Here is a 14,735-nt window from a genome sequence, read left to right on the forward strand (position 1 = left end):
ATTTGCATTTATATTGAATTTTATGTTTCTTCAGATGACAAGCCCAGATGCTGGGTAAGCCAGGCGCCCTTGGCACTGTCTGGTCTCTGGCTCCGCTCCCTGTGGGGGCTGCACGGAGGCCCTGCCGGGCCCCTGCTGCACTGATCACCCTGACAAGTCACTGCATTCTCAAATACCAATAGGTACGACAGTCAGACCCAGAGCATCTCCTTCTCTGTCTCCGTCACTGGTCACTGAGCGCCTCCCCCAACAAAGACTTGCTTTAGGCACTGTCACCACAGCCGCAAATCACTCGGACACAGCGAGGCCAGTAGCAGGAAAGGTACATGATAAATTAATCAACAAACACGTAATATACCAAAGAGCTGAGAACAGAGCAGAGGTTGAAAGCTATGGGGCTGCTTTAGATAATTTGGTGAGGAGCCCAGAGGGGATGTTACTGTTGAAATGCATCACTTCAAAATTCCTATGTTGAAACCCTAACTCCCAGCACCTCAGAATGTGTACTTAGAGGGCATAAGAGGAGATAGGTTAAAATGAGGTTGTTAGTGTGGGTCCTAATCTAGTAGGACTGCTGTTCTCGGAAGAGATAAAGGACACAGACCCACAGAGGGACACCTGTGAAGACACAGGGAGAAGGTGGTCATCTGCAAGCTGAGGAGAGAGGCCTCAGGAGACCAACCTTGCTGGCGCCTGATCTTGGAACCCCAGCTTCCAGAACTATGAGGAAATCCATTTCTGTTGTTCAAGTTGTGCAGACTATGGCAGCCCTAGCAAACTGATACAAGGTCCGGGAGAGGAGAATCCCTTCCATTACTTCTCCTTCTCCCTTTCCCTATGGAACTCCCATCTCCCATGTGGCATTTGAGAAGTGCCCAAACAGTCTAATCTTTTTAGCTAATCTAAAATGAAGCTATACCAATAATGGGATAAATAGAGATCACGTGCCTCCTGATATGAGGCACTGAGGAGGACACGGCATCACTGCTGTGGCTTGTTTTGTTTCGTTTTGGCTGGAAGCACAAAACTTGAATCTATTCCTGAGGAAACATCAGACAAACACAACATGGCCTGTACCATTCAAAAATGTCAAGGCCGTGGAAGATAAGCAAAGGCCAAGGAACTGGTACAGTTTGAAGAAAACTAAAGAGATGTGAAAAGCAAGTCCATTTTATAACCTCAGATTGGATCCTGAATCAGGGAATGAAAGTGGCTATCAAGAACATGATGGCCAACAGGAGAAATTTGCATATGGATTGCATATTAAATAACAGTACCACACCAATATGAAAGTCCCTGAATTCGATCACTGTACTACGGGTTATGGAAGGAGTTTGTCTTTGTTTTTAGTAAGTACACAATGAAGTATTTAGGGGTAAAAGGGCAGATATATCTGCAAGTTATTTTCAAATTATTTAGCACGTGTGTGTGTGTGCACATGTGCACACATGTTTATAAAAATGATAGAGAAAAAGATAAAACAAATTTGGCAAAATGTCACAACTGGTGTATCTGGCACATGGGAATTCTTGTACTATTTCTGCAACTTTTCTGGAAGTTTGAAAGGATCAGAAAAGCAAAAACATAGCTTGACAAAATTTCGGACAGAAACAAACCCCTGAGCAATTGCAGTTAACCTGTACGTTCCTGTAGGAAGGGATCCAGGCTTTCTGAACTACCAGACACAGCTCATAAACCCCTGGGCAGGGGAGGTGTCATAACTGGGGCATAGCAATGCGGGCTCCCCTGGTCCTAAGACTCTCCCAGCTAGGGAGCCTGATGGGGTGACCCCCCCCCCCGATCTGTGGGGCCAACCGCACTTGTGCTGGTCAGAAAGGAACAGCAGAGCCCCAGCTCCTAGCTGGGTGGCACACATGAACACTCTCCACTTGGTTCCGGGGCATGACTTCCCACTGCAGCTCCCTCTCAGTCCTGCTGCAACATCTGACCCACAAAGGTAGCTCAAGGACACCAGGGAAACCAGAAGAAATTTTCCAAATTCTGGTGTTCGTCGAACTATGAACATTTGAAAGATAATTTTCTGAGTGATGTTGGAATGTTATTCAGGGAAGAGCGCTGTTGCAGTTTCTTCTCAACAACACAATTCTCCCATTCTAATGAGGGCTGCAGGCTGAGCCAAATCTACTAGGTTAGAACCTGCTGACACTTCACACAGGGAGAAATGGGGTGAGGGTGGGTTTCAGAGCTGGGGGTGCTGCACCAATACAGTCTCCTGCTTTTTGGCTATGGAGAAAGGGGTCTCATGTGACAGGAATCTGAACAAAAAGGCATTTTTTCATGTGTGTCTTGTATCTTCATTCCGGCCTGGAGTCCAAGGTAGCTGCAGCCCAGGGCAGTGTAGAGAGGACCACCAATAGGAAGGCTACACCTTGGAGTGGATCACTCAAGCCCAGGTGCAAGCCAAGGCAAGGACTGGGTCTGGGCAGCCCAGAGGGCTGTGCTCTGAGTACTTGGAAGGGGCCTGTGACCTTGGGCCACCTCTACCCCTGGAGGATTGGTTTCCCTTGGGAGCAGGAAGGCTCCAGGAAAAAAGCATGTCCATGGGGCGCCTGGATAATCTGGTTTTGGGATTAGGAATCCTCAGAAGTAGAACCTCTATCACAGGGTCCTGCCTGGCACCTGCCTTCAGTGGCAGGCCCAGGACAGCTGCTAAACTCCTCTACTCAGACTCCCTTCTCCCACGGCCTCCTTTGAAAGGGACTGACTGGTTGCACACTTTAGAACTGCAAAAGAGGTGGGGACTCCTTTCCACATACGTTGGAACTTTGTATATTGGAAGACAGATGTCGATCCAACAGCTCTCGGGTTTTCTCCTTCCTCCCGAGTCCCTTAACTGTTTCTTCCTTTTGGACAAGTTTTACTTGACCCAGGTCTTGGTTAAACATGCACTTCGAGCCAATCCCTGTCCCAGATGTGGCCTGGCCAGTGCCAAGGGGCCTGCCACAGCATCTTTCATCTGATTGCTAGGTTTTATTGGTTCCATTGATGTTTTAGAAGCCATATCCTTGGCTCTTCTTGGGTCCTGTGGTCAGCAAAGGGCTGCAGAGGCCCTTGACCTGCTTTCACGGTGGGCCCCTTCTGTCCTGATAGGGTGCTTCTGCCTCTGGGACAGAGGCCACAGCCTGAACCCACAGCCACCTCTGCCATAAGGATTCCTTGTCAGTATGGGCTCATCAAGCCCTTTCAGAAATTCTTATTTTGTCATCCAGCACCAGCTATCCTTCAGTTTTATGACCCCTGAAGGCAGCAGCAAAGGCTCTCCTTTTGGAGACAAACCAGGATTACAGTCCCAGCAAGTGACCCGCAGTTCCTCAGGCTTCTCACCCCCTCAGTGGTGAGGACAGGACCTGCCTTATAGGGCCTGCCTCAGCTAAGGTGAGATGGGCCCCCTTGTACCCTGCTACTCAGGAGCCAGACTGCCTCTCACTGAGAGGCTATGCCTCAGTCCACACTCCGCAGTTACAAACCACCCTGCCCCGCATTTCTCTAGTCTATCCATAAGAACCAGTCTTGATTTCTATAAGGCATGAAGGTGTCCCTGTCAAAGTCAGCATTAAATATGCCTGTTGTTTCTGAAAACAGCTGCTGGTAGGAGCTAAGGTGGGTTTTCCCCACTTCTCTCTACCAGGGCCCTCCTTCAGGCTCCAGGGGTACTTTTCCCGCTACCTTGATTTTTAGTGACCACATCTCCCCTCCCCACACCACTTAAAAAAAAAAAAAATTCTCCAAGGGCGCCTGGCTGGCTCAGTTGGTACAGCATGTGACTCTTGATCTCAGGGTCGTGAGTTCAAGTCCCACGTTGAGTGTGGAGCCTTAAAATAAGGGTTCGGTGTCCCAGAGCCCTTGGCAACACATGCCTGCAGGTCAAGGGAGAGGCTTGATCCCTGTAGAGCTGCAAGCTCCTGGGAGGCTGCCGTGCACCTGTTCCGAGTCACTCACCAGTTTCTGGAAGAGGTCACCCACTCGCTGCTGGTGGCTCCACTGCTGTACTCGGGGGAAGAGCCCGTCATAGAACTCCTTGTGGATCTCATAGAGCTCAGGCACTTTGAAGAAGATGGTCTCAATCTGCTGACTTGTCAGCACTGGCTGAGAGGTGGTGGCAGCAGCCTTCAAAGGCTTCATGGGCTGGAAGAGGGCACAGGTGAGGTGACACGGGTGACAGGTGGAGTGGCACACATGAGAGGGCTTGCCCTTTCTCAGGTGCATGGTGTGACCACAGAAAGTCATGGTTAAGTGACATGTGTGTTTTTATTTTTAAATTCCATTAAAAATAAAAATGTAAAGCCAGCTTGGTTTGGCACCTGTCCTATGTTAGTGTCCACTGCCCCACGGGGAAGCCCAACTTCTACAGAGGGGAAATTTCTGGCCCGCCTACCGATGTCTCAGTGACTCCAGGCAAGGGGGGCTGCCTTCTGATGGCTGACCTGGGGCCTGTGAGCAGCGCGCCCCGGCCCAGCTCAGGCCCTCCCCGCTCCTCACCAGCAGCAGCGCCTCCAGGTGGCTCAGGTAAGTCTCCTCGCTAGCCAGGATTCCAGACAGCACCCACTTCCTCATCTCCAAGCCCTTTTCCAAGTCCAGCTCATTCTGCAGGAGAAACAGACAGAGGTCAGACCTGGGGGACGATGCCCTATGTGGCCACTCTCAGAGAGGAAGACCTGTTTCTCAACCTAAGGACAAGCCTCTGGAGAAGGCTCCATGTAGAAATAAAGGGAGGCACTGGAGCCTCGGCCAGTCGGCCACTTGCTCATGGTCACTGAAAATTCTGGAGGGGTCATCCAGCAAAACCAAGAGCCACCCTTTGTCATGACATTGAGAAATGGGCAGCGTGGAGCTGGGCAGTTGGGGCAAGATGCCCCGGTCTGTGGGACTTTGTTACAGCTGCCCAGTAAACTAATAGAAAATATTGATGCCGAAGGTATAAAAACTGCTGTATGACTTCCTGGCCACTTCCCCCATGGGCCAGCTGGGTGTCTGGGCAGCACAGGGGGCTATGCTCTGCACACCTGGAGGGGGCCTGTGACCTGACCACTAGTGAGGGAGTCAGGGTCAGAGGTTGGTTGTGCCCACTGCCTGCCCATGCTCCCTCTGCCTGGCCCTATGCTAACAGGTCCACTGTAGTCCACAGAAACTGAGACAACACCCCTGCCCATTCTGCCACTGGTTTTCCACCTATGGGTGAACATGAGACAACCACACTGTGGTAGCCCTCGGGTGTAGAACCAGAGTGCTGCCCCTTCGGTCCACTTTCCTGAACCACTCAGGGGAGATTGCTGGTCGGGGGCAGGTGCCTGGTCCTCGGCACTGCTGATATCTAGGGCTGAAGAATTCTGTTTTGGATGCTGGGGGGCCCTATAGGGTGTTGGGCAGCATTTCTGGTTTCTACCCACAGGTGCCAGTAGCAACACCCACTCCTACCCCCAGCTGGGACAGCCACAAATGTTTGCAAGATGTTGCCACATGTCCTCTGGGGCCAAATCGCCCCTAGGTGAGAACCACTGGGTTCGAGGAAGGACCTAAGGCCAGCTCAGGCCTCATGGTGTCTCTACAGAGCCTAGAATCAGGGCCTCCCCAGTATGGCCCCACTGTGTGCCCCCAACCATGCTTCCCTTTCCAATTTCCTGAAGTGGCAGGAGGGAGGCATTCAGTGACACAGATGGCTGGCCCAGCAGGAAGCACCCAGGGCCAGGAGTCGGGGGACAGGGCTACAGAGCCAGGCCTGCCTGGTGAGCCCCAGTCTCGGGCAACTGCCGTCTTGCCCTGAGCATCGGCTGCCTGGGTATAAACTGGGGAAGGAAGGCCTGATCCCCATGTCCCACCTGCTTCTGCTTTCTGGTCCCTGAGGCTTGTATCACATCCTAACTGCCCACTGTGGGACCATCCAAAAAGTCTTCCTGAACCACCACTTTGCTTTGGGAATCTCTAAGTGTGCATGAGCTTGGTGCATGCATATGTGTGTACATGCATGCCCAAGTATGTGCGTGTACTCATGCATACATACAAGGCAGCCGCCAAGATCATGGCTAAGTATTGCTCCAGGGAAAGGTACCACTCCACACAGAACCCCCTCCCCCACCCAGGGCACACTGGGCAGTGGCTTCACAGGCAGAAATCTCTAGGATATGTTGTGCCTGATCTTGAAACTTCCTGTGCCAGCAAAGTGCCCGGAACAAATAGGTGCTCCATGAAGACAATGAACAAACAAACCAACGAATGAATGGATCTAGAACTCCTGGTTGGGCCCTAGCTTTGGCTGTACCTTTGTGAAGCTCTGAGTGCTCTTCTGGAACCCTGGTCTGTTTGACAAGCAGGTGCCAAGATCCAGAACTGTGAACTTAGCCTGCTCCAGGGCCCCCAGTGCCACCACAGTCAGCAAGTCTGTGACACACAGTGCACAGTTGTGCAGGGGTAGGGGATGCTGACCCCTCTTATCATCTCAGCCCACTGAGGTCACCATGCATGGTGGCAGCCCGTTGGGAGAAGTAGCTCTCAGATGACCCTGAACACGCTTCCCATCGTGTCCAGGTGCCATTTGTGCCCCAAGCAAGGGAAGAGGTAAGGTGAAGGGCACAGCAGGCTTCTTGGGCACCAGCAGTCACCCACCCAGCCCTGCTGTGTGCTGAGGAACAATCTTGCTACTGTGAGCGCCCATGGGGGGGCTGGGGTGGTGGTGGTAGAGCCCCACCCAGCACGAGATGCCGGTGCTCACATGGGTGGCAGTGCGTCTCATTCCCACCCACACAATTTGGAAAGCTGGGAGGAAAAAAAGCGCAGGCAGGAAGGCGCCGGCTCCAGCTCTCCCTGTTCTGAAGGGTGTGGCCAGCTCAGGGGAATGTCTGGCCTGGGGAATGTGCTAGGCTGGGGAGAAGACACGGGTGCAGATACCTCTTTTTGGACCAGGAATCGTCTCCTGAGCCCCAGAATGGTGCTGGGGGCTGGTGGCAGACAGGGACAGCTCAGAAGTCAGCCAACTCTGCCTTGTTGGAGAGGGCGGGAAAGAAATGCAGAAGATAGAGAACAAAGGGCAGGGCCAGGACCAGGGTTATTTATAACCCTGCTTTGCGCACATGCCAGTTCTGGAAAGGGCACGTGAATCCAGTTGGGATCATGACGGTGGGGAGATCGTGGTGGAGAGAAAGCCGGAGGAGAAGGGCAACTGGAAAAAGAAGGCAGCAAGCCAGAAGGAAGGCCTCCCACTTCAACTCGGGCCAGGGCAGGGGCAGAGGGCAGGGAAGGGAGCAAGCCACACAAACCTGAGGCAGACAGAGCAGATAAAAACAAACTGGGCATGACAAGGTGGGAAAGTTGACAGAGGGACCCAGGTGAACAGAACTGCCACCAGGCCCACAAGGGCAAGAGCTGGAACAGAGTGGCAGGGCAGAATTTGGGGAGCACCCTTTACCCCCAGCCCCACTCTGAGGGAGCCAGGGTGATCAGAGTGCAAAACCCTGGCTGTGAAGGGGTGGGCTGCTCCCAGCTGGGAGTTGACAGCCAGGTCTCTCAACAAAGGACCCTGTCTTCCTCTCTGGGCAGGGGCCATGCCTTCACTGGCAAGAGGGCTGGCCACTGTCCTAGAGCCCAGCCAGCAGAGGGCCAGGGGCTGGCCTCTGCATAAGGATCTGAGCTAACATGCAGGGCAGGCAGTACAGTTCTTATGCCTGCCCACTGATAAACCAACCTGGGAGGGCTCTCAGGAGGAAGCATACAGGCTGGGCTGGCACCAAATACCTGCCCTCTCCAACTCTGCAGAGAGGACAGGTGTGAGCAAACATTATCACTATTTAAGTCAGGACCCAGAGCTCGGCAATTGTAGCCAAGCTGAGCCATAGGGACGTAACATTTATCCTGCTCTGTCTGCTGCAGAGCCTCACTGGGGGACCAGAACAATCAAAGCATCTCTAACCAGTGAATCATAAAAGTGAATGAACTTGTGGTTGCTCAGATAACAGCTTGACTCAGAGTTACAATTTCTGTTCCATGAGCACAACTATTGACCAGATACACTGAATGAAGTGATGGCCAGTATCAAAGTTATAAAGCAGGGTTGTTTGTCTTCAAACATTCCTGAGCCCCTTGTTGAGTTCCCTTGTAAAAACTGCCAATTTCACTTGCATTCAATCAGTAGGAGTGACTGATTGAATATGTGCATATACTTTAACTTCCACCTAAAAAAAACAAACAAAACCCCACCCCAAACAAAAAATCCCCAAAGGGTCCATGGGCCCCCAATGGGCTGAGGCAGCCCAAGAGCATGGCATTTCTGCCAAGCAGCAGAATCCAAGTGTGTGTTTGCTTTCTCGGTCTCTACGTGCCCACGAAAGGCCCCTGGCTGGCAGGCCTATCCAGCTCTGCCACTCACTGAAGGGCCCCTGAATGTGAGAAATGTGGGCTGAGGTGGTATCAGCCCCTTCTCGCTGAGGACCAATGTTTCTGGGCCTGCCTCTTGCTGGTATGCTGGGGACAGGGCCTGGCAGGTCACTGCGGGGAGCAATGTCACACAGTGTGTCACAGAACCCAGTGAGGAGATGCTCGACCACTGTCAGCTGCCGTCTCTGTGCCTTGACGTCTCCCCTTATAAACAAATAGGTGGGATGATGTTGGGACTCTTGAGGACGCTAGGAAGGACTGACCATGCTGATCCGGCAGAACACAGGCCCTCTGCCACTGACCCCAGGATGGCAGCTGGGGGTAATTCCAGACCCTCACCCCTTTCCCTGACACTGTTGAAGGAAGGTTACTTGCTAGCCCACAGCTCTGACTACAGCCTCTAGAAGTGTCCATGATACTGCCTTGCTTCCCTCAGTTCAATGTCAGCTTTACTCTCCCAGCAGAGAGAGGCAGTGGTCATCAAAATGGCCTGCTCTTCTTCCAAGGGGCTTGCTAAGATGTATCCTCACCTGGCCATGAAGAGATGGAGGTATGCCTGATGGCTCTTGCCTGGGGGCAGCCTGCCCTCTCCTGCGGCTTCTGTCCCCATCTGGGATTGCACGGTCATCGTTCAAGGGGGAAATGCAGACAGCTTGGTCAACATCAGCAGGCACCTCAGAACGTCCAGGGGTGGAGAATGTCATAAGCCCTCAGGGTTGGAAGGTAACCTTGGTCACCAGGACCCACCCAAGGTGGCCTGGGTCCTTCCCACAGCATCCCAGGCAAGAGGGTTCCTGGCCTCTGCTGACTTCCTACCTTCCCCTGGGGACAGGCATTCATGGAACAGACCTGCAACTTCGGAGTTCACTGAGCCACCTGGTTGCCATGGAGCGCATAGAAAGTTCTCCTGATTGCCCCCCAGCCCAAAGAGCTCAAGCTCAGTAGACGGAGATGAGCATCCTCTGGGAGGGTAGGAAAAGATGAGCAGGGATTTCCCCCAGCCTAACTGGTCAGGATTGGGCACCTTGGGCCTCAAGACCAGCATGCTGCTTGTGGGCATTAGAAAGTAACAGCTGTCTTCTTCAAACCAAAAATAAAAAAAAAAAAATAAAGAAGAAAGTCTCACTGTCCAGGCACTGCACTGACAGGGAAACCAGAAAGTCAATGCCAGGTCTATCTCCAGGGCAGTGGAGGGTGTCTGCCCCAGGGCTCCAAACACCTAACCAGAGGGCTTCGGGAACAAAGCTACACAGTCCTTTTCCAATCAAATTCCCATCTTACCACCTCACATTCATTAGGAGAACCGCTATAAACAAACAAACAGAAAACAAGTACTGGCAAGGATGTAGAGAAACCAAAATGCTTGTTGGCTGTTGGTGGGAATATAAAATGGTGCAACCATTGTGGAAAATGGTATGAAGGCTCCTTAAAAAATTAAAAACAGAACTACCATAGGATCCAGCAATTCCATTTCTGGGTCATTCCCCCAAAAGAACTGAAAGCAGGATCTCGAACAGATATTTGTACTCCCATGTTCATAGTGGCATTTTTCTTAATAGCCAAAATATGAAGTAACCCAAGTGTCTACCAACCAATGAATGAATTACCAAAAGGTAGTATATATTTACAACGGAATATTATTCAGCCTTAAAAAAGGAAGGGAATTATTCTGCAATATGCTACTACACGGATGAATCGAAGACATTACGCTTGGTGAAATAAGCCCGTCACAAAAAGATGAATACTGTGTGACTCCACTTACATGAGGTGAAGTAGTTAATAGAGACAGGAAGCAGAATGGTGGTTTAAAGGGGCTGGGGGCAGGGGAGAGTAGGGAGCTGTTTAATAAGTGCAGATCTTCAGATTTACAAGATGAAGAGTTAGGGGGATGGACAGTCCTGATGGCTGTACAACAAGGTGAATGCATTTCATACTACTGAATTGCATACTTCAAAATGGTTAAGATGGAAAATTTTACATTATGTGTATGTGAATGCAATAAAAAAGAAAAGAGGGGCACCTGGGTGGCTCAGTTGGTTAAGTGTCTGACTTCAACTCAGGTTACAATCTCATGGTTTGTGAGTTTGAGCCCCATATTAGGCTCTGTACTGATGGCTCGGGGCATGGAGCCTGCTTCAGATTCTGTGTCCCCCTCTCTCTTTCTACTCCACCCCTGCTCACGCTCTGTCTCTCTCTCTCAAAAATACACATTAAAAAATAGGATAGGATAGGATAGGATAGGATGGGGGGGGAGGGGAGGGGAGGGGAGGGGAGGGGAGGGGAGGGGAGGGGAGGGGAGGGAAGGGAAGGGAAGGGAAGGGAAGGGAAGGGAAGGGAAGGAAAGGAAAGGGAAGGAAAGGAAAGGAAAATTTCCCATCTTCTCCAGACACTCCCTGACACCTCCTCTGGGCCAGGTGGCGTACTTGGGATTGGAGACCCCATGTCTGGCAAGCACAGATGTATAAGATGAGACATGGCTATGGGCTCCCACGGGGGCCAAAGGAGGGAGTGGACACCCAGATGTGGATAGGCTCCATAGCAGTTAAGCCCTCAGACTATGGCTAAAAGCTGAGGGCAGAACTCCAAGTCAGTGTAGATGAGGGTCTGAAGGCAGAAGTCTGGTGGGGATGGGCAGCCAAGCTGCATGGGGTCTGGGCACAAGGAGGGCAGATCAGCCTCCTAGGGCAGCCCTATCCCAAGTTTAGGACTCAGCCTGCTTATTCAGGACTGGAAAGATCCCCGTCTGTACCAAATCATGCTTGTGAAGCAAGAAGCAAGGGAGGGCACTGAGAAAGGCAAGGTAGTTAAAGAAAAGAATGTCATCTGAGGATTTGAGAAGGCTTCAAATCTGGTAGCTGCATGGCCTTGAGCAAGTTACTTCATCTCTCTGAACCTCAGTTTCCTAATCTGTGAAACAGTGAAACCAGATGTTGGATCAAAACTGCACAAGGTAGGTGTGTGTTACACACTGGCTTCCCTTCCCATCCTTGTGTTTCAGAATGGGAAGCCTACCCAGCGCCAGAGTCTTTAGAAATCACAAAAGCATAAATAAGAAGCAGTCCTGCAGCTGAAGCATCAGCCCAGCAGAAAAGCAACTGCAGTGAAAAGATATGCTTCTGGCACTTCCCACCAACAACGGAGAAAAGCAGATTCCTCTCTTGAATTTAAGCCTGGGGAGGACATCATCAGAAACAAGCTAAGCAAAAGAGGGAAGGTATCTGTCATGAGGGGCAACAGGAAGACAGTGAGGTGCAACCTGCCCCAGGGACAGGATCTCAACTCAAGAAGAAAAGAACCTGAGAAGTCAAAGGGACACCCTCTGTCCCAAAGGTAGGGGGTGCATGCCTGGGCTCTAATGTACCTCTGAAGTGCCCCTCCAGGGCAATGGAACAGATCAAAGCAGTGAGGCCACCAGCTCATGTGGGACTACCCTAGGAGCCTACAACAACCCCAGGGCTATGTGCTTACAAGAGAGGGGCCCAGGACCATCTCTGGGAGTGAAGGAGGGCATCTGCTGAATGTGCCAATACACACTAGCCACATGACCTTGGAGCTTCGGTTCCAAAGTGGAGGTGACATCAGGACCGTTAATGACAATTATACCTCAAGAGGAAGATCCTGGTCAAATGGATGGAGTCATCAGCAGCACTCCTTTTGGCAAAAAGGAGCAAGTGCATTGCATGCAGCGCAAGGACAAGAGCCCAGACACTGTCCCCCTCCCCTGCCCCTCAGCACCACTGCTGGGACTGCCACGTCCTGCTGGTAGGACAGTGGTGGCATTCTCAGCCTCTGCATATGCTGCCTGTCTCCTCCACACTTGGCTGACAGAGTTCCATGAAGTCCCTGCTGAAAGCACCTTGCATGCTGTCTCCAGATCAGCAGGTGCCCCGGATGGGGGAAAGAAGAAGGCGTTTTTAGCGACTTCAACCACTGGTTGCTCCTGACATCACCTACTTGCTACTTGCCCCTGAGAGAGTGGATGTGCTGCAGGGCACCTTTAGGAAGTAGACAGCAGGCCAGAGCCAGATCTAAGCCTTATTTCACACCTGACCCTCCCACCCTGGGACTCACCGCTTTGGTAGACTCCAGGGCTCCTGAGGCCAGTGCATCCCGGCTGCCCCTGCCTTTGCTGCCAAGGTGGGGTGAGGAAGAGGGTGAGTCATCGATGTAGGGCAGCCCATCTTGGTGCCGGCGCTGCTCCTCAGCCCGGTCTGCAGCACAGCTATAGCCAGGTGGCGTTCCAAACGACGTATCTGTGTGTAGAGAAGCAGCCGTGTTAGATATAGGGAGAGGGGCCAGAGAGAGGTCTGCCTGGGAGGGTCCACACCCCACCTGCCCCAGCAGGCATTGGGCTGATGCTATCACACAGAGGTGTTGAACAAAGACTTCAGGTAGGCTGACCGCACCTTCACAACAGACTGAGCAAAGACCACAGGGTGAGGCAGGGCCAGAACAGTGGTATGCCCCCAGACAATGAGACTGGGCTTTCAGGACACTGTCTGGGGCACATCTGCCCTTGTCCTGGGAGTAGGCCTGAGCCATTACAGAAAGATGGACCTCAAATGCTAGCATCTTGCTCTCGGGGATGGTCCTTGTGTACCTGTCTGTGGGGATCTGATGGGGGCAAGAAGCTCAGATCATGCCACTCCAGGTGCAAACCCTGGCCACTGTGAGCAGTGCCCCAGGCCCACCAGTCCCAACCCAGGGAACAGGTGCTGCAGCCCTTTCCCCTTACCCCACTCTGCCTCTTGGCTGACTCTCAGCCCACCTCCCAGCGGGTGTGGCAAAGTCCCAGACCATCTTTACCCCAACCTGAGTGTCCCTGTGAGGACAAAAGTGGCCTACCCTATGGCCGGCTCCATGCTGTTCGGAACCATCTAGTTAGAGAAAATAACACCTCCATCCTAAAAGCACCTGAAGACAGTCACCCCTTCCTCCTGGCTAAATTACAAAGCCCATACCCCTTGGCCAGCCTTTCTATAGCTCTGTTTTCAGAACTGTTCTAATCCAATGGATCCTCACCAGGACATTAACCCACAAGGGCCCAGTCCACTCCAAGTCTCATGTGGGGGTCACTTCTTGACTCCTTTCACAGGGCATCTTCACAGCCCATGGGACTTCTGAGGTCATCTTGATCGGGTTACATCACCTTCCCCATGACTCACCGGCAAGCAGTCCTGTCCAAATGTCACCACCACAGGCAGCCTCTGCAGTGTTTATTTACAAGATTACAACTTCCGCCACCAAGCATACCCAGTCTGGGGCTCAACCTCTAGGTGGCACTGACCACCTAGGCCAGGCAGGCACAGGCTTCCAGAGTCGACCCTGCAATTCTAGTGGGGGGACTGTTTTCAGTTCTTTCCATGCAGCAGCCAAGAGGAGCCGTGGCTGGAGTGACCAGGTGCTCACCACATCCAGCTATGACGGCTGCCAGTGCACTGTGCAACTCATCTGCCTACGTCCCAGCTTCCTCACACACCTCTGCCTCTCCCACTTTCTCCACTTCTGTGTCCCAGCAGGTCACATGCCCTCTAAGAGGTGTCCTTAGCCCTGGTTACACGTTAGTGCCACCTGGGGAGCTTCAAAAACAGAGACCACTGAAATCAGACGCTCAGGGAGATCTGCGCCCTGGTGGCTGCAAAGGCTTCCTGGGGGTTCTTTAAGAAGCCAGGACTAAGACTGCTGCACTGGCACAAGCTGGGAGCTGGCACTGTGCTGGCTGTCACCCACACTGTGTCCCTGCTGTCTGCATACAGGCGCTAACCACAAAGGCCAGGCAGAGCTCTGCTGCCCTGTGTGTCTGCAGGAGGGCTCCAACAGAGGCCAATTCTGAGTTGACAGTGGCAGACAGGGTAGGGGACACTCAGAGCTGGGTGGGCTCCTACTGTGTCCCCTAACAAGCTCCATGGGCTACAGAGGAGCTCCTGGTACCATCACCGTGTTGGTTATCAATGCTCAGCCCTGCTGGGGTTTGTACTGTCCTACCAGGACAGTCAGAGGCCAAGGCCAATTTCTGTCTCCTCCTCCTAAGTATCTCCAAAGGCACTCAACCAGCTCTGGCCCAGCATCCCCGAGGACAGATGGGGAGGGTTTAAATGTATTAAAAAACACAAAACCCTGTTAATGCAGAACCCTAACCCCACACCCCAGCCCCCAAACAGGTCTGACTTCAGCTTCCATTTCCTTCTGGGGAATCCCAGATTCTTTTTAACCAAAATGAACACAGAGGACTTCTTGTCCTCTCAACATCCATGATATGAACCCTGCATTGCAGCAGCCCCTACTGAAAACTTGCCTTCCATGGGAGCTGCTTTCAAAGGCAGCTCAGGCCCTGGACAAAAGGCTTTAGC

At 52.2% G+C, this 14,735-nt stretch overlaps 1 protein-coding gene across 4 annotated transcripts in view; it reads right to left on the minus strand.

Moving 5' to 3' along the window:
- The window catches only part of BCR (BCR activator of RhoGEF and GTPase), a 128,016-nt gene that overhangs the window by 50,215 nt on the left and 63,066 nt on the right, over nucleotides 1-14,735 (minus strand). For 3 of the 4 annotated variants that reach the window (XR_007145727.1, XM_047827295.1, XM_047827296.1), the window contains exons 2-4: nucleotides 12,457-12,638; nucleotides 4,501-4,605; nucleotides 3,961-4,146 (exon numbers count right to left, since the gene is read on the minus strand). Coding sequence is in view for 3 of the 4 variants with exons in the window: in XM_047827295.1 (XP_047683251.1) it covers nucleotides 3,961-4,146; nucleotides 4,501-4,605; nucleotides 12,457-12,638 (473 nt within the window). In the remaining variant the exon portion in view is untranslated. Of the gene's footprint in view, nucleotides 1-3,960; nucleotides 4,147-4,500; nucleotides 4,606-8,915; nucleotides 8,996-12,456; nucleotides 12,639-14,735 lie in introns of those variants that run through there. The other variant, XM_047827297.1, reaches the window with a different exon arrangement.

Source organism: Prionailurus viverrinus, chromosome D3 (genome assembly GCF_022837055.1).
Source record: "Prionailurus viverrinus isolate Anna chromosome D3, UM_Priviv_1.0, whole genome shotgun sequence".
In the NCBI taxonomy this organism is placed as follows: Eukaryota; Metazoa; Chordata; class Mammalia; order Carnivora; family Felidae; genus Prionailurus; species Prionailurus viverrinus.